We start from the raw sequence: 18,567 nt of genomic DNA, 5'->3' as shown, positions 1-18,567 counted from the left end.
TATAGATCATGCAAAACTCGAGGTTAAGATTGAAAATTAGACAAAAACACGGACCCAAAGACTTGGTTATCATTACTTGGTAAAACATGGAAACGTTCTGAATTCTAACATCATTTTGCGGCAATGTACTCTTGGATTTATTCAAAATGTTCATCAAAGGATAATGACCTGACATGTATTCCTAGTTATCGGCCCATTTCTAGTGCTTTTAAAGCTTTTGATCAAACTCCAAAGGTACAGAAAAAGTCCCTCTGGGCAACCAAATCCTCATCCCATTAAATTCCCAAAGCAAATTTCCCCTAATATACATGCGTAATGAACAATATTGTCACATCTGAAAATAACTAGTTTTAGTAATTTAGCAAAGAATACTTGACTCTCAAAACAATCCTCCCTTTCTCAACACCAAGCTTCCCTCCTGTCACCAACCAATGTCCCGGAATGTCCTCCGGGCCTTTCCCCATCTCCGACGTGTCCACAAACTTTATCAGTTTTCCGGCATCTCTTGAACCCGAGCTCGAGTCACCTGACTCAGCAGAATCGGGCATGGGTTGGCTCTTTGATTTGTCGTCCAAAGCAGCAGGGCTGTGGTCCCACAAGGATCTCCTAATGGTGCAACCAGGCACTTTGGAGTAGAGAAGTTTCATGTACAACACATTCTTTGCTCCAAAGTCCCAAACTCCAAGCTGAGCTCCAGTGACTATATACACACCAGAGATATCGCCGATGAAAGTCTCATTGTTCTCGACTGGCGCTGTACTGACATGGGAGAAGTTTTTCCACTTCACAGGCTCGAACCACCGGCTGTCTTGCTCCTCGGGTCCCTGCCATTTGGGTGCACCTATGGCGACATGAGTATCCCAGTATGGTTGGAGGATCTTCGGCAAGGATACCAGATGCTGCACCTGAATACATAGTCGGTTCTGCTTCACTCCTTCCAGGCACAACCTTAGTCCAGTGACTGGCTTGCGCCCTACTGATACCTGTGATTTTTTATAAGAAAAATAGAGAAGCACAGGAATAAGATCAGCGTACATATCATCTCTTTCAAGCTATTTGTAGCCAAGGGCATGTAACGATTGATATAAGCAGAAAATTCACAAAAAGACAATATCATGTCATCAGAATACTCTATCAATATTAACAGTATGTCTAAAGCCCTATTCTTAGATCCGAACACTCAACACTCAGATAGGTGTAACATACCTATTACAGGACTAATAAGGACCCCCATTAGATAACGACAGTATAATGAGATTATTACAACAAATTATTTTCCAGATTTAATTGGAATTAGGTGTCTCTCACTAACAATATAGCAATATAACAAAGGAATACCAGCACATCTTAGGGCAGAGTATCAGATCAGCAGTCTAGTAATTTGCTCAAGAGAAATTCTAATAACTTATCACTATTCCAGTGTTTCAGATACTAAGACAGCCACAATCATGAACATTAGAACATGAGACAATTACTTCTGCCAGGACATAATTTCATCACATGAGTCCTTGTATATTTGTCTCATAATCATCTAGAAATTCATAACTTTCAACAGACTTGAGTTATCCCACTGGCTGAAGTAAGTCGGGCAATATTTCATGGGATTATAGGTTTGTCTGAACAAGTAGTTGAATATTATGATTAGCTCAGAAAGCCAAGTACAACAGTTTGAGTCTGTCCAGAGGCATAACCTTAATGTATAACTGATAGAAATTAAAAGGTAGCAATATAGTCATGCTAGTCTTTCTCATCTGCCATCAAAATCAGTATTGACCTTCCAGTTTCAAGGACAATATGTGATTCTCAATGCTGCCTACCTGTTCTTGGCTGATGTATAGCTTCTTGCCCATCATGCTGAACTGCAAAGCTGGGCAGACTGGCTCTTTTCTTTGATGTCCAGGAAGTTCATCTCGAACTGGGGCCCATAATCGGGGAATCTGAAACTCCAAGAAATATCTTAGCTCCTCAATTGGGGGTTTGTCTGCAAAATGAAGGAGATGAATTTGGAGGTCAATTACAGAAGAAAGAAAAAAAAAGGATAGGTAAAACAGCATGATGTGCCCGTCAATGCAATTCTAGAGAGGGTAAGACATGTGCAGCTTTATCCTCGTTGTGAAAGAAACTATTTCCATGAACAGAACCTGCAGTCATGGGGTGCCTGGTCGCAAGTCTTGTGTAACACTCATGACACCCTCATTTAGTAAGAGAGCAATTTTAAGAAATAGTCAGAATTATATTGGTGATATTTACATTCTAGATAAAGGTTAATAGCACGAATCAGATGATCCTTCCCAGGAATGCCTTCGAGGAGAGAAGTTATTGGAAAGAAGCTCATATCTATGACATCAGGTGCTGACTGGACAGTTCTAGCCCACTGGGTGTGGCTTTGAATTAGATCATCACCTCCCCTCCTCCTAAAAATGACGGTAACATCCTGCATCAGTAAAGCCATCAGAAAAGTGGGAGTCTAAGAATGCTCCTTGAAAACTTCACTATAAACAGATAATTAATAATTGAGATGAGTTTTATAACTCCCGTAACTCTGTCCATCTATTAAGAAAGCTCGTTGACGGAAATAATAAATGAAAGGGAACATGTGTCACTTGCCTCTTTTGCAGTCAGATAAGGTGAGTTAGGAGGTTGCGGGTATACTCCCTGGCTGCTGAACACAAAAGGATCCACAGTCTGGCAAAACAAGGTCAGAAAATAAGCAAACATAAAAAGAAGCACTGCATGATATAAATAATAGTCATTAGCACTTTGAGGAGAGCAAAACAAAGCATTAACCTTATCCTTCAGTATCATTGGACCTGAGTTTGTATAGCTTTCACTCTCAGAGAACCTCTGTTCTCCAATATCATGTGCATAATTTTTAATTTCCATGGTAGACAATGATGATGAGCTGTGCTGCTTGACATAAATTACGTCCTTACCACCAATAGTAATGGACATGATGATATGGGTGCCATAATTCTCAATAAACCTGTACACAATTTAAACTGTCATGGCCATTCCTTTCTTAGAATCCATCTTTTTTTCACAACAAAAATCTGAATATTAACCTTGCTAAGGACGATGGTTCCCATGAAAGTGGCACAGCTCGCCTTACATCTTCGATCAACTTTATAGTTTGTTTCATCAGATGAACTTTATATAGTGGAATGAACTTCCCATCCATGGCGAGGCTTTTTGTAGCTGCAGCATCGATTTTCTTAGATCCAGTAAATGAGAAAGCAGAGATGAAGCTTCCAAGGGGAATATTCCCTGATAAATTAGCCTTTCTGTTGAAAGCTTCTGCCATCTGTAGTCACACAAGAAGGAAAAAAGAACAAAAGAATGAGAATCAACGAACTACTCTGATCATAAATTAGCTAACAGAACCTATATAATATTCTAACTTGTACATAATATATCATAAATCTGTCTTTTAAAGTGCAGAGATGTAAATAACCAGGATAACCAATAGACTGTTACTTATCCTAATGTTCTGTGACATACCAACATGTTTTGAACAGGTGTTTCTTTTTTCACTCATATACTTCGCATATTTCGTTTGCATTAATGGCTTATGCATATGACTGAACCAAATCAGATAGCATATAGAGGAAAAAAACTCAAAAAGATTCTAAGGGAGAACAATTACTGATCATCATGACCAGAAAAGATACTATTATATACATGCATTACCTCCATTACGGATACTCCTCCATACTAGTACCTACTTCTGTGGTGTCCGTCTATAAGAATGCTGAATAGGTAAGAAAACTGACAAATTTTATTACCAGCATATAAGCTCTTCGGTAGTTAACAAATTTCAAAAAGTACCAATAATAGATATACAATACTTGCACCTGTTCTTCTTAATTTAGCAATTACACATGCACTTATATGTTATGACAATTACTATCCATTCAATTATTTGTTCGTCCTCTGATAGCCATTGTGATGTATCTTAATGCCAATCTTCTAGGACACCTTCTGATGTTAGAACTTAGAACATGGATTACTTAAACCACATTTAACTTGCTTGCCCAGGAACGAAGTATGATATAGTAGTCATACTGTAAAACTGGAGGTTACTGACACTATATTTGCATGCAACTGCAATTATTTGATGAATATACCTAACTTAATAGACAAATAGATTCTAAGGCTTGACACAATCGGAATTTGGACATAGATAGCACATAATAACCAGAAATAATCTAGTCCTTGCTAATGAGCATGAACCATGAGCACTTTTAAGACTCTTCTTCTGAATGATGAGACAAGGAGAAATTAGCACCGTGGGCTTATTTCTAGTTTACATGTTCCTTTGAAGAATTACCTGACATCCATTACCGTATTACATAAAAGAATTGCTTAAGAAAGCCATCCCCACTTTCCATACCAACAGTTCCACCTCAAAAGATCTTGCCCTGAATTTAGATGCTGTATGATGTTTATGCATTCTCCAGACAACTATACTTGAATAAAACTATTACAATTATTTGTGGTACCAATGTGTATTGCAAGTTACATGCTGGTATTAATCGTCTATAACACTGCTTTGAAAAGCAGCCGCATAGGCAGTGGCAGTCGGTCAACTGCCTGCATATGCATTATTCAGTCCTCATATGCAGACCAACCACATATGCCGACAGCAAATATTGACCGCATATTAAACAACAAAGCATGAATGCTAGTCCTTGCTTGTGTTACTGCAGATGCAGCTGGAATCGTGTACATCGCATGTTAACCTAGAACATGGAGTCCTTACTACAGAAAACGAGAGAAAAGAAAACTTAGCAAAACTTATCAGCAGGCTAATCAGGCTTTGAAATATATGCAACCAAGAGCAGTTCATAACACTTACCGACTACAAAATTTCTATGGTTTCACATGTTAAATCCAATCTATAGAAACTAAATTCCATCAGCTTCACTAGGGACAAGAATTAAAATAGAACCTTCAAAATAGAAAATTACATTTTAGAGCAAGCAAACACAATCAATCTGCACAAAACTAAGAAGAATTTACAACAATCAAATCAAACAAAAGGCCAAAGGGGAAAAAATAGAAGAATAAAGCAAAACATATAAGAGTAAATCTATGTGGCTGCCTTAATATCCTGACAAGACAACACATGTAAACCTCAAGTAGTCTAGTAATAGCAAGACAAAGAAGAACAAAACTAAAACCAAATAGGATAAACGAAGATAAGTTCTTAATACAGTAATATAGCACCTCATAGAAGCTGCAAGCACCAGTTCCTTCTCTCCCACCACTGTCGCAGGAACATTTCACATCCCTCGGTACATCGGGCACAACCATGCCATCGAAGATCATTTGATCCTTCGTATGCTCATCCACCTCTACAAGCCGAGACCCTGCAAGCCCCTTGCAGTAAAGAAGCCTTGTATCATAATTCACATCAAAACCTCTCCCAAGAGCTTGGATCGAGTTATGGATAGTGCGAAGTGCTGCATTCTCCTCCATCCTCATGAATTTCCAGGCAACGCAATACAACCCAAGACAACAAATTTCAACCGATCAGATCCGAATCGCAGAACCCCTAAAACCCTAAGTCTAAACCTAACACTGAGAAGCTTCGAGGAAATACGAGTGGATTAAGCCCCAGAAAGGAGGTCCCTTCTCATCCATCTCAAAAACCAATTTCCCCATCTGGGTTTTCTCAGAAGCCCTCCAAAAGGCTAAAAGATCCAATCTTTCCCATCAAAAACAGCATCCCTCCAATTATTTTAGTCAAATTTCTTGGATCCTGAGGCAAGAAGGATGAAAAGACGAGCTTTTTCTTCTTCCTTTTACATCAAAAGTTAGAAATCCACCGAACCAAAACTCCAGACTAAGGATCTCCCTCCCCACACGTAAATCTAAAAAGAATTGGTACAATCCTGTTACTTTCTTTTATCTTCTATAAGAGGGGGTCGGGTTCCTTCTCGAGATGGTAAACGCGCAAAAGAAGAGAAGAAAGACTAGGAGAAGTAAAAAGAAGACCTCCCTACGATTCCCATTTGTTTACAACTGGAGCAAGGAATTACTTGGTAGATTGGAGACTTCTCTATCTCTGCCTATTTTGGCCCCATAGACATCGACCATTGATAGAGTGTGTGGGGACTTTTTTCTGCTACCAGAGAAGTGATTTGATGGCCTTTTGCTATGAGTTTTCCGACGGATGCCACGACGAATCCAATCTATCCATCTATTTCCTGGAAAGTCAACGTTTTGAGATATTGGTCAACTATCAAACTACAAGTCACCACAGGTTTGTCCAATTTTGTCCAATTCCAAGCAGTGTTTGGATCTATAATCTCGTGAGATCCGTATCTCACCCAAATATCCATCCTTGATATTAGGATATTTTGTAAATTACACCTTATATATAAGTTATTTATTTTATAATTTACATTCTTCGTTGACAATTTTATAATTCTACTTCTCATTTTTTTTATAATTCTCATTTAATATTCTAATATTATTTTGACTAACTAATATTAATTAAATTACTAAAATATTTTCGTCACTATTTTTTCTTCTCTCAGCCCCTTCTTTAAGAAAGTCATATATAATTTAGATATTTATAAAATTATTTTATATATTATAACGAAATATTTTTTTTACTAGTACCGTTTAAATTGATAAAGATATTAAATAAAAATTAAAAAAAAAATAGGAATCGAATTATAAAAACTTAAAACACAGAATGTGAATCATTTTTATAGTTAAAATATAGAAAGTAATTTATAAAATTATCTGGATATTAAAAAGATAAACGATATCTCCTTAAGATATTAATAATTTCTATCTAAATCTGGCAGACTATCTATATATTGGTCTTTATATTATATTCAAAGAGTCTTCTTTTACGACATCTGGTAAATGAACAGTTATTAATATTAGTCGATATTTTGACCAGCATAAGTTGTGCAAATTGAACTTCTGAAGTACAACGATGGACTGTGTCAATCTTGAATGTGATGTTTACTTGGACGTTGTGATATGTTGATAGCCATAGTAATTTTGTTCCACAATTTCCTCATCTCGTAATCTTTGTGGAAATCTCATACTTAGCATTTTATGATAATCTATGTCATAATGCACATTACGTAAACATTCACTCAGATATTAATTAATGCATCTACTGAGCTGCATCTTTTAGGTCCCGTTTAATTTGAGTTTAGAAACTCCCTCCCTCTGAACTGATTAACCAGAGACTTCTAAACTAACTCAATAATCAAATATTATTTTATCTTTTTATATCTAATAAAATTTATTTAAAAAAAAAAATCAAGATCAAATCAAACAAGACCTTAAAGTTCTTCTGTTCATGAAAAAAAGAAGATAATTATAGTCTAGAGGGGAAAGACCGATAGCGACGAAAGAGAAACAAAATATCAACTGAGGAAGAGGCTGACACCAGCTTGGCTGCAACCTACCACTGGTTGAAACATTGATTGCTAATTATGATGCCTGAGATCCTGCTACCAGCTGAAAGTTGGCAGTTGATGGTTGAGTAGTAGACAGTTTGCCTCATTAACCCATTTGAAATTTGAATAACATAAAGGTGATGCAGGATACAATAATTCACCAGACAACAAATCCCAATTTAGTTTTGCTTCCATGGAGAGGATTGGAGGAGTTCAGACATGCCTAGACAAATGCAATGCCAAAAGAAAGAACTCAGTGATGATATTAGGCACCAATGAAAAGCTTATCGATTACAAAGTTTGGAAATTGGAGAACTCAATGCCCAAACCTTAAAACGGTGATCACTTTGGAGTGAGTGAGTGAGTCGTCCGACATGCAGTGGATCTATTCTAGCAAAGATAAGATATGCAGCATTCTTAGTCCAACTAGAACTGGACGAATTACTATGCAAACTGAAGCTAGAAGCTGCAATGCTCTGAGTCTTAAGAAATGCACACATTAACGTTGTGCCAGTTTGTTGTCCTTATATACAATCCTCCTACACAGAAGACTTCACCATCATCCTCGAATGTCTCGTGGCATTTATGCTCTCTTGCTCTCCTTGTTGCTCACCCGATCTTGCTTCAGTTACCATCAGTTTGGAAGTGCAAAACTTCAATTCTCGAATGGCACGGAGCTAACAAAGTTGCAAAAGCCATTAAAGTAGTCCAGCAATGATAATACCTGCAACTCAATCCAGTGAATGCTTGAGATCTGAATCAGTCTGTTGTGGCACCTTTCAATGTCAGTGTTCATGGACAAAGGCATCGATATATTATGTATAAAGCTCTAGCTTAGCTCAATCTGACTACAACCAGCCTGCTTTGAAATGCTACAGCCAATCAACTTAATTCTCAAATTCTCGACATCCTCCCATCTTTCAGCATCTGCACAAATGTTTGACATTGTTACAATCTCGTCATCTCCTAATGGTCCCAGTTCACGTCGTTCTTTGAGTGCTTCCTTTGCCAACTCCATATGCCCATATACCCGACAAGCTGCTAACACAGTCTTCCACAGCACCGAGTTAGCCTTCATCGGCATATCTTTAATCATCTGATAAGCTTCTTTGACCATACCACATCGGCATAGCAAATCAACCATGCAACCATAATGCTTTATGTCTGGCTCAATCTTGTACTTCTCAACCATTCTCTTGAAATATGCCTGCCCTTCTTTCACCAGACCCTTGTGGCTGCAAGCAATCAAGACACCCAGAAAAGTGATTCGATTGGGCTCTGCAACTCGGCTTGGCTCCCTCTCCATGGAGGCAAAAAGCTCGAGAGCCTCCTCAAAACAACCATGAACTGCCAAACCAACAATCATGGCATTCCAGCAAGTAATGTGCTTCAATGACATTCCACTGAACACCTGCCAAGCTAGCTTCAGGCAACCACATTTTGCGTACATATCTAACAGAGCATTGCCCACATACCCTTCAATCATAATGTCCTTATTCTTCAAATACCTGTGAATCTCCTTTCCCATCTCCAATTCTCCAGTCTCCGCACAAGCTCCAAGAACTGACACTATTGTGAGCTCCGTTGGCTCCATTGCATCCCCCTGCATCTGCCGGAACAGCTCCAATGCACACTTATACCGCTTAAAGCGAACATATCCTGCAATTATGGAGTTCCACGAGATAGCGTCCTTCTCAGGCATCTCTTCAAACACCCTCCTTGCGGCGCGCACATCGCCTGCCCTCACATGCATTGTGATCATGCTATTCCATGACGTTACATTCCTCTCAGGCATCTGTCGAAACAATCGTTCAGCCATTACCCGATCCCCATGCCGGTCATAAGCAGCCATCAAGGTGTTCCATGACACGGGGGTCCTATAAACCATTTCCTCGAATATTTTACATGCACCATCAAGATTCCCGCACTGAGAGTACATAAACATCAAAGAATTCTGTACAAAGGAGTTGTAGATAATACCCAATCGAAAGGCGCGGGAATGGAGCTCACAACCCTTCTGAGCGAATCCAAAAGGGGGTATCTGGTTGCCAGAATCAACGGATGCGGAGAAGGAGCGGCCGCAGGCTTTGAGGAGGAAAGGAAAGGTGAAGTGTGCAGCGGGGACTTGGGCGCGACACATCCGGTTGTAGAGATGGATTGATTCAGAGGGGAAAATGCTAGTGGAGTAGGCGCGAATGAGGCAATTATAGTGGGAAGGTAACTGGAGATGGCCGGGAATTTCATCGAACAGCCTGCGTGCGTAGTGAAGATTGCCCCAGGAAGAGAGGGCGGAGAGGGAGATGAGCTTGGTGGTGAGAGGTTGGTGATGGGCGAGGCCAGATTTGGTGAGAAGGCCTTGGGTTTTCTTGAGTTGCTTCATGGTGGAGGAGTCTTGCAGGAGGAGGAGGAGGTGTCTGGGACTGTAAGAGAGGGAGGTCATAGTTGCTGTAGGAGCTCAGATAGATGGAGGACATGTCGTTTGTTGTCAAAATTAGAAAGAGTTCTTCCTCGCATGGAGACATGGAGACATGGAGATCCGTATTCTCATTGCACGGTCCAAATCATCATGTAGACCTCCTCCTTTCTTCCTGTAGTGTATGAATGAGGGATGAATTAGTGTAATCCCCTTTATTCCTAGAGTTATTCTAAACACCCCAACTTTTGAGAGTAATCAGGCTAAGAACAAATTTGGAATTTAAAAAACAAGAAATAAAAATAAAAATTATTTGTCCTGAAATAACTGTTATCATAGAATAAAGTCGGCCCAATTCAAGAACAAGAATTACTCTAAAGATATATTATGTATATCCCTTGTCTCATTCAACCATGCTATAAGAGCAGCATCTCCATTTGTCTGCTTTCAGATAGTAGAGCAGAAACAATTTACAAGATATCAGGTCATAAATTTAGGATGATGTTTCCAGAAGCAGAAAGGTTTAAGATAAGAAACAACAAATCATTATATTAGCACACCCAGAAGCATCAACAAACTAATTGGTAGAATACAAATATCAGATATGATGAATAACAGAATACAACAGAGTAGTCAAACCTTATTTGGAAACCAAAAAGTTAAGTAAGGATCGGCAGTCTTGCATGAGAAGACTTTAGACATTTGCACAGCAGCTGATCCTTTTATTTTTTTGTTTGTTTGTTTGTTTGTTTGAGAAAACACAGCAGCTGATCATGTTACATAACAATATTGATACCCACTACTTCCAAGTTCCAACCTCAAAGTGATCAACGAAAATAGTACATTGCATCGTTCATCATACCGGAAAGCCTGCTGTTCATTACAATGCAAAAAAAAAAAAAGGAACAACGAAACTTACATTAACAGATGTGAACTGTAGATATTGTCATCATCATTCAAATACTACATTTTTGTAATATGATATAAACAAGACGAAACACTAAAAACCATTTTAGTGTTCGTGAAGCTCTGGATTGAGCACGGAGATTCCTTGTAATCTTTAGCTGAACAAGATGTTGCCCACTAAAACCCAGAAAAGCTGACTGCTTGTAGCTAAAAAGAAAATGGGGGGGTCAATGAATCAAAGTAAAAGAAGATCAGATAATGGGGTCAGGAATAAGCTATATATAACTTGTATTTCTGCTCTTTAGAAACATCCATTACAGTTACTATTCTATTCGGCATGCTTTCCGTGTATTACATGTAACCTGTACTAAACTACTACTATCAGACAGAAACATCTGAAACCTTTTATTGATCATGCCCTACCATTGCCTACCCTCTTTGCTGCAAAGAGCTGACGAAGAAAAGAAAGCTTGCCCCCGCGTGCAGAGGATGTGGCTGTAAGTGTCCCCCTATGGCCCATCGTGACAGGAATAGCTTCAGGTTCCTGAGAGGGAGGTGAAGGAAGTGTGAAAAGGAAAGCATTTAGCATGCGTATTATCTGGCTGAAGCTTGGCCGTGAATTTGGATCCTCGACCCAACACGACTGCACGATGAACACAAGTTCTGGAGGAGTGCCATCTGGAAAGGGTGGACGCATTTGCTTTTGCCAACCCAGAATCCAAGAGATAGCTCAAGTCAGCAAATAGTAATCCAAATGTAAATACTTTACTTCAATAGAAAATTGTATATTATATTGCAACAAACACAGATTTCCACCAAAATACTCAATTTTACTATTTACATGACTAAATTGGCATCTGGAAACATTTATCTTTCAAGAGAATGATGTTGATCTCGCAAAATAGTTAATAGCAGACGCTCAGAATATAATTGTGAAACACTATAAACAACAAATTATAGCTGTGGATTGTCCATTCTATAGAGAATGTAATGAAGTCCTGAACAAAAGAATCAAGTAAGAATCAAGCTCTTTAGAATGGACTTTATGGAGAATGTAATGAAGTCCATGCTTATCTGGTCTCAGTTGAAAGTTGAAGTTAGACTGGCTCTATTTTGTGTTACACAGTTTAGAATCTATATAGTTAAGACTACTTATTTTATCAGGATTAATCCAGTCGATTGGATCTAGTTCTTTATTTAACTGAGTCTGCTTTAGTTGGTCTGGCCAGATGTTGCACTCAAGTGAGAAAGGCCCGTGTTCTTTTCCAAGCTCGTTCTGTCTTGGAAAAGGCCTTCTCCATTATGGGCGTGTGCTGTAATATGAGGGAGAAAACCATGTTCCGTGAAATTCATCCAAAGCACTCATTTTAGGTGCCCTCTAATCCTACACTAGGACCTCTGTTCAAATACATAGGTTGCACAACCTCCAAATGGAACTTGTGTACCTTCAATCTCAAGTTCTCAACATAGCAAGGTTAGACCTGCTACATGGATATCATGGCATGTGCAAGCATAAGTTCAACACTACAGTGAATTGATCATGGAATATGACCATTATAATCCTCTATCACTCTCAGTTAGTAGTTAAATCACTTCTAGCAACATGAAATCTTCTTCCTCGTGCAATTAATATTCATTGATTGTTTTGCATGAGGAAGAAGAATGCATGGACATGGTTGCGTTAACCAGAAAAAGTGGTTCCACAATTTCAAAAACTTCCTTGACATTTTACCTAGCTATGATATGCAACCAGTGACCATGGTAATATATTTTAAGAAATTCATACAAGCCAAACTTGCCTTGACATGGATTTTCAGAAGTAAACTTCAGTACTCCAAGGGCAATTTGCTTGCACCTTTCTAGTTCTAGTTTTTTTTTTTCTTTTCTTTTCTTTTTCCTAGATCCATCAAGCAGCTTATATAGTAAAGCAACAAGGTTGTGCTTGTCCTCAAAGGAGAAAAGTAATTTACAGATATGATATAGAAATTATATATTAGTCAAACTGACTACCAATTCAAGGCATTAGGTTTTCTAAAGTGAAGATTTTTTATATAAAGGTGGCATTAGGTGATCACAAGCAACTGTAAATCAAAATCTAGAACAAAGTGCAAATGAAAATGAGAAAAGATCAGATAATATACGATTTTAAGAAATAATGCCATCCTAGGTGTAACATAAGTCCACTATCCAATAGTCATCTTCTGAAATGAATGAGCACTCCGTCATAATCAGCCGGTAGATTTCCATTACATGATTATTACAGATTTATTTATGTCACCTATTTAATACAGGTAATGGGTACATTCGAGAAACATAATACTGGTAACCATGTTATCTACTAAAATGAAGCACGCATAGTTGGCACTCAGCCAATAAAAAATGGGATTACAATAAAAAATTAAAAATCTTCCTTTTGCAGCAAATTACTTGCACTTATAATGTGAAGTTAATTCTTACCTTAAAAGCAGCGGCGTACGCAGCTTGCAGGTTGGACATGCCCTCAAATGGCATTTTGTTGGTCAACAACTCCCAGAAAACAATACCAAAGCTGTACACATCAACCTTGTTTGTGTAGTGCTTCTTCTCTCCACGTCGCAGCGTAACAGTGCTATACAACTGCAATGCCATAAGACTTTAGAATGAGTTGAGTTATTGTTTTATTATAAACACAAAGCAAACCATGATTGAAATCTTGAAGTCTATACTTTACTTAAAACTTTCTCTATTAAGATGCAAAACAATAATAAATGTAATTGACAAAAAGGAAAGGTTGTTACGAAGATGAAGCAAAGGAAATATGATTTGTATATGGTGAAACAACATTACAGGAAAAGGTTGTCACATCAGAGATAAGCTTCACATATGCATATGATTTGTATATGGTGAAAAAACAATTAATTTTCCGATATAAATTATTTTTCCAATATAAATTATTTTGCACTACCAATTAGAGAACATTACTCAAATCTAGAGTAGGAAAAACAAGCTGTTAACATTGATACTTATCTGCAACTGTTCACTAATTGCCCAAAATCTATATGCAGAGTACAAAGTAGCTGTAAACATGAAACTTTGTCTACTAGTGTATCAACATAAAAAGTGGTCCACTAGTCTGTTACCTCTGGAGCCATCCATCGGTAAGTTCCAGTTTCAGCGGTCATCATCTCGGTCACAGTTTCTTCCCTTGCAAGTCCAAAATCAACAAGTTTCACATTCTTTTGATTTGCAGTAAGCAACAAATTATCTGCACATTTAAACTACTTTTGATTAGTAAGCATTGAGAAACAACAGTAGAAATAAGTCATACTATGCATTTTACTAACAAGAGATAGAATAAAAATAACACAGAATAAAGGCTACAACTAGAACTAGATGACTTCCCAAATTCAGGAAAGATGCTAGTAGTATAGTAAAACAATGGTAGATCTATTTTATGCATGTCACTTAGGTTTAACAAATGATGTTCTATGCAAAAGAAGAATAGGAGAGTAGTACCAGGTTTCAAATCTCTGTGTATTATCCCATTAGCATGTAGACAGTCCATAGCACGAGCAATGTCAAGTGCAAAGCTAATAGCTTTATAAAGATCTAGTTGATTGGGACGAATACTGGTCAAATATTTCTTTAGTGACATCCCAGGTAGTAGCTCACTGGCGATAACCATGATTGGGTCCTTGCACGCTCCAATGAACTTCATAGAAGAAGAAAGTAGTTATAAGCTTAAAGTATATAAGCCAAAAAGAAAGCAATAACGTTTATCTATTTTAAGGTATGAATACCTAAGCTTAAAGTATACAAGTTGTAACTAGTTAGAATTATTAATCAATCTTGCACCAATATAAATGTGATCAAACATTGCAATTTATTAAGCTGAGAATGCACCTTCACAAGGTTTTCATGTTTCACTCTGGACATCATATTTACTTCTCGAATAAATCGAGCTTCAAGTGTCGCTCGCTCTTCAGGAGTGCTGCCACCATTCAGAACTTTGATTGCTACAATTTGACCACCATACCTAGTTTATAACATATCCAAAAGGCACAACTAATCATATGATGCTAATGACTATAAGTAGGGCAGAGAAAATTTTGCAGTTAAATCTATTAACCAAGAGCATGATTAATAACTTAATAGATGAACCATTTACAAGGGCAAAAAATAAATGTACTTTCAGTTCATGCAACGACAAAGTACCAAAAAGTACTAAGAAGTTAAGGACACATCAATAACGTGAGCCTCGTATCTCAGATGATATTAATAACTATAATACTAGTGACTATTGAGAGAAGAAAAAATGTCAAATATTAGTATCTTCTGGAAAAGTTAGACAAAGTAAAGGACATTCCTACTTAAGCAGTGCGACAGTAGAACATCTCTCAAGATTATCATATCACTAGGATCAAAAAATAAATTAGAATTCAGAACATGGTTGAAGTTTAAATATGCAGAATATAGGTAATTAACAGATTACTGAATAAATATCACCGTGTAAAGCTGTTCTATAGATGCGCATGGTGTGCTACAAAGTCCTTCTGCATAAAGATCATAATTTTGGGCGGTAGGAGGGATTTTGCCTAATCAGTTGTAGTTTTTTATAGAAGCTGATACGGCTTCTGTATGAGAAAAAGGAAAAAGTGACGCTGCAAAAACTTCAATAATAACGCTGACTCAACTATATTCTCCATTTTGTGCGGTTAATTATATCTATCCTGGATTTGCTTGATTACGACAGTACTACAATTGGATCAAATTAACAATGATTACAAGTAGGTAAATAAGAAGAAAAAGATATATATATATATATATTAAGACAAAATTATCGGAAACTTGTACTTACTTTCCCTCGTAGACTTTCCCATGAGCTCCCTCTCCAATCTTCGATCCAATAAAAAGCAACTTTGGGTCAATCAGCAGCTTCACATCAATATCAAACTGCGGCAACGCCGTAAAAATCCCATTCATTCCAACCGAGCGCCTTCCCAACTGGATCGAATCATCCGCAACTCTGTTCATCCCAGGCCTCCTGAACTCTTCCCCATCTTCTCTACCATCTCTAAACTCCTCACCACAACTCATATTCTCGCGAACACAGACAGAGAAGCGAAATCTCACTTCATTGACAAAGGATCACAGCTAAAAAAAAAAACTACTTTTCCAGCATCAAACACATTTCCGATGTCCAAAACTTCCCGGCAACTTAGATAGAGAGATACACATAAGAAAATCTAAATCAAGGACGCGATTTTGAAGCTAAAGAACTGCACAGAGTCCAACTCATCCAAGAGAAAAACGATTGCATCTCAAAGGCTGAGGTAGAGAAGACCTTCGATCCTTGAGCTGGGAGGCCCCCTCCTCTCTTATTAGTCCCCACGAAGAACCCTAAACCTAACTCCAACCCTAGAGATTTTGTTTTCTTCTTTCTCTTATCTCTTCTTTGCGTCTCGGAGAAGACTTTTTCCGGGCATCGGTTCTTGGTAACGGCGGCACTCGCCCCCACCTTTCTATTTTAACGCCGTAGAGGAAAAGCTTCGGGTCTCTCCTGTGGAAAACGGTAACCAATAAGGAAACACCACGTGGAGGTGGGAGAAAGTAAAAGAAAACGAGATGCTTGTGTGGACTTGTGGTCACCGCATCGGCGATCCAGACGACGCTCCATTTCAAATATCGGCTCGCGTTTTTCCCCCCTCCGCGAGCACAAACAACGAAATCATAAATCCGTCCTTAAACCATCTATTTTTTACGAATCGGTCCCTACGAATAGTTAGGATCTTTTAAAACCATAGAGATCGTTGTTATTAAAAGAGAAACTACGAGGGCCAAATCGCAAATGGTAGTGACCTCTTTCGAGAAGTAGCAAAACACAGGTACTATCCAGTAATTTCCCCCGATTTTTAAACTCATGTGCTATTGGCGCTTATGATCCACGTGATGGTTAGGGGCACTGGAACGATCGTAGCCGTCCGATCTGTGGCGCCCACGCCAACAACGGCTGTCCGAGCTTTACTTAGTGGCGGGTCCAATAACGCGGTTGGTGCAGGACCGGTGATTTTGACTGCGAAATGGGACCCGTAGACGTGGGAGCAGCAACTGAACCCCGTGGGTCCCACTGTCTACTGGTGGGGTTAGACTTTGATGTTATCCCGCACTAGTCAAATTAGGGTGCGATTTTTGACGCATTGTCTCCACGCGGAATCCACCGCGTTTATTCTCTCTCTCTCTCTCTCTCTCTCTCTCTCTCTCTCTCTCTCTCTAATCGCCCCATTAGAAAAATAATGAATAATTCCAAGGTGCTAAAAAATTAGTCCCCCCCCCCCCCCCAAAAAAAAATTCAATATAAGATGGACTTTTATTATCAATATATTTTTACATTTAATAATGCCATTTTTTCCTTTTGCATCTACTCCACCACTCTCACAATTAAGTAAAATGGGAGATATGGAAGATAGGCATTAAAAAAAGTTAATGGATAAGTGATATTTCACAACTACAGATAAAGAGCTTATTAAGGTCTAATTGGGACGAAATAAATTAAGAATATAAGAACTAAACAATTATCAAAATAAATTGGAATTTAATGATATAGATAGACTGAGAGGCGTGCTACTGCTAGTCAATGGTTATCCTTAATGTTACCATCAATCACTTCCTTATTTTCCGTCTAATTGTATACTATTATTACGCTTTTTTAGACTAATTACATCTACCCCTTCTAAGTTATTAACCAATTTTCCATATATTCTTTTATTTATTTTTTGTGACATTTGATTTTTCTCAACTATATAATGTGTCGCATGAATATTTTTGGACAGTGTTACCAAAAACAATTATACCAAATAATATTAAAAATGCCTAAAATTGATCATATTAATATTCTTTAGTAAAAAAATTGAGGTTATGGTACAATTGACAGTATAGTTTTGGTATGACTAATTGATGAAATCCTATCTCACATGGAATAAATATACTAACCGATGAAATTTAGCCTCACACATAGAATAAACTATAGTTAAAATGGATACTCTCTCGTAAATATACTCCCCAAATAAGGGATGATTACACTAATCAAATTCATTTACACAAGCAGAAAGAAGGAAGAAACCAACAAATGATGGAAGATTTTGGTGCTCAACCACTTGCTATTTAAAGTTGAGTCCACTAGACAAAGATTATATTATAGTCATATCTTTATGAATTGAAAGTGCGTGAACTCTGTGTGGCTATTGCTCGATCCACTTCAATTAATATTAATACCCTTAGCCATAGGCACTAGTAATATAATCCCGTGATCCATTTAGTGACTTGTTCAGATACAATTATAGTCATGGCTTTCATGTTCATCTTCTCCTACTTTCTTCTAAAGGCTAAGAAATATTAACACGTGTGCTTAGGCTCATTTATAATATTATTAAATTAGTAGTCCGTCTACTAAAGTTTACTTAACTATTTTCATAACTAGTAGTAATTTTAGAAAAAATAAGGTATAACAAGGTAGTCACCTACTATGCTTCATTCCCTTATGTAGGGCTATCTTTTATTTTATTTTCTCTCAGTTAATTGTGTGGCGTCACTCTCAGTGTGTTAATTCTTGAGCTAACGGATGCTTTCAATCTCAGAGGAGTAAACAAACAATAAAAAGATGCCAGCAAAAGTTTCCATGCTTGTGACTTGTTTTGTTTGATCTGGAGTCACTTTCATTTAATGTCACATATTTCTTGTGGTAGGTCACATATTTCTCTCTCTCACTCTCTCTTTTCTAAGAAGAAGAGAAGACCCACCAGTCATTCATATCTATGTCTGAGATTAATGGCTTGATATTGTACT

At 37.8% G+C, this 18,567-nt stretch overlaps 3 protein-coding genes across 3 annotated transcripts; all 3 read right to left on the bottom strand.

The window, feature by feature from the left end:
• Positions 1–113: 113 nt before the first annotated feature.
• On the bottom strand, positions 114–6,173 carry LOC140790870 (MACPF domain-containing protein CAD1-like). The gene is made up of 7 exons (XM_073141170.1): positions 5,227–6,173; positions 3,063–3,301; positions 2,788–2,983; positions 2,608–2,685; positions 2,251–2,434; positions 1,818–1,981; positions 114–983 (listed from the first exon to the last, which is right to left on the bottom strand). The coding sequence occupies exons 1-7, from the start codon at positions 5,482–5,484 to the stop codon at positions 351–353; spliced, it is 1,752 nt and encodes a 583-aa protein (XP_072997271.1). The 5' UTR covers positions 5,485–6,173; the 3' UTR covers positions 114–350.
• A 1,351-nt stretch (positions 6,174–7,524) lies between these two features.
• On the bottom strand, positions 7,525–10,041 carry LOC140790462 (pentatricopeptide repeat-containing protein At5g15300-like). The gene is made up of 2 exons (XM_073140577.1): positions 7,757–10,041; positions 7,525–7,650 (listed from the first exon to the last, which is right to left on the bottom strand). Exon 1 carries the CDS (start codon positions 9,865–9,867, stop codon positions 8,257–8,259), a length of 1,611 nt encoding a protein of 536 aa, XP_072996678.1. The 5' UTR covers positions 9,868–10,041; the 3' UTR covers positions 7,525–7,650; positions 7,757–8,256.
• A 964-nt stretch (positions 10,042–11,005) lies between these two features.
• On the bottom strand, positions 11,006–16,377 carry LOC140790463 (serine/threonine-protein kinase STY13). The gene is made up of 6 exons (XM_073140578.1): positions 15,584–16,377; positions 14,629–14,761; positions 14,242–14,437; positions 13,866–13,990; positions 13,204–13,362; positions 11,006–11,446 (listed from the first exon to the last, which is right to left on the bottom strand). The coding sequence occupies exons 1-6, from the start codon at positions 15,820–15,822 to the stop codon at positions 11,159–11,161; spliced, it is 1,140 nt and encodes a 379-aa protein (XP_072996679.1). The 5' UTR covers positions 15,823–16,377; the 3' UTR covers positions 11,006–11,158.
• Between the last annotated feature and the right edge of the window lie 2,190 nt (positions 16,378–18,567).

Source organism: Typha latifolia, chromosome 6 (assembly GCF_019914945.1).
Source record: "Typha latifolia isolate L0001 chromosome 6, TyphaL0001v2, whole genome shotgun sequence".
Taxonomy (NCBI): Eukaryota; Viridiplantae; Streptophyta; class Magnoliopsida; order Poales; family Typhaceae; genus Typha; species Typha latifolia.
This window is presented reverse-complemented; position numbering and strand designations above follow the sequence as displayed.

What these genes read in the sequence shown, in the direction of transcription:
- LOC140790462 (XM_073140577.1), bottom strand. Translation starts at nt 9,867, where the DNA reads ATGACCTCCCTCTCTTACAGTCCCAGACACCTCCTCCTCCTCCTGCAA.
- LOC140790870 (XM_073141170.1), bottom strand. Translation starts at nt 5,484, where the DNA reads ATGAGGATGGAGGAGAATGCAGCACTTCGCACTATCCATAACTCGATC. An exon ending in GAACCATCGTCCTTAGCAAG is followed by an intron (nt 2,984 to 3,062) that starts GTTAATATTCAG and finishes AATTGTGTACAG; the next exon opens with GTTTATTGAGAATTATGGCA. An exon ending in TATACATCAGCCAAGAACAG is followed by an intron (nt 984 to 1,817) that starts GTAGGCAGCATT and finishes AAAAAATCACAG; the next exon opens with GTATCAGTAGGGCGCAAGCC.
- LOC140790463 (XM_073140578.1), bottom strand. Translation starts at nt 15,822, where the DNA reads ATGAGTTGTGGTGAGGAGTTTAGAGATGGTAGAGAAGATGGGGAAGAG. An exon ending in AACATGAAAACCTTGTGAAG is followed by an intron (nt 14,438 to 14,628) that starts GTGCATTCTCAG and finishes TCTTCTATGAAG; the next exon opens with TTCATTGGAGCGTGCAAGGA. An exon ending in CGTACGCCGCTGCTTTTAAG is followed by an intron (nt 11,447 to 13,203) that starts GTAAGAATTAAC and finishes GGTTGGCAAAAG; the next exon opens with CAAATGCGTCCACCCTTTCC.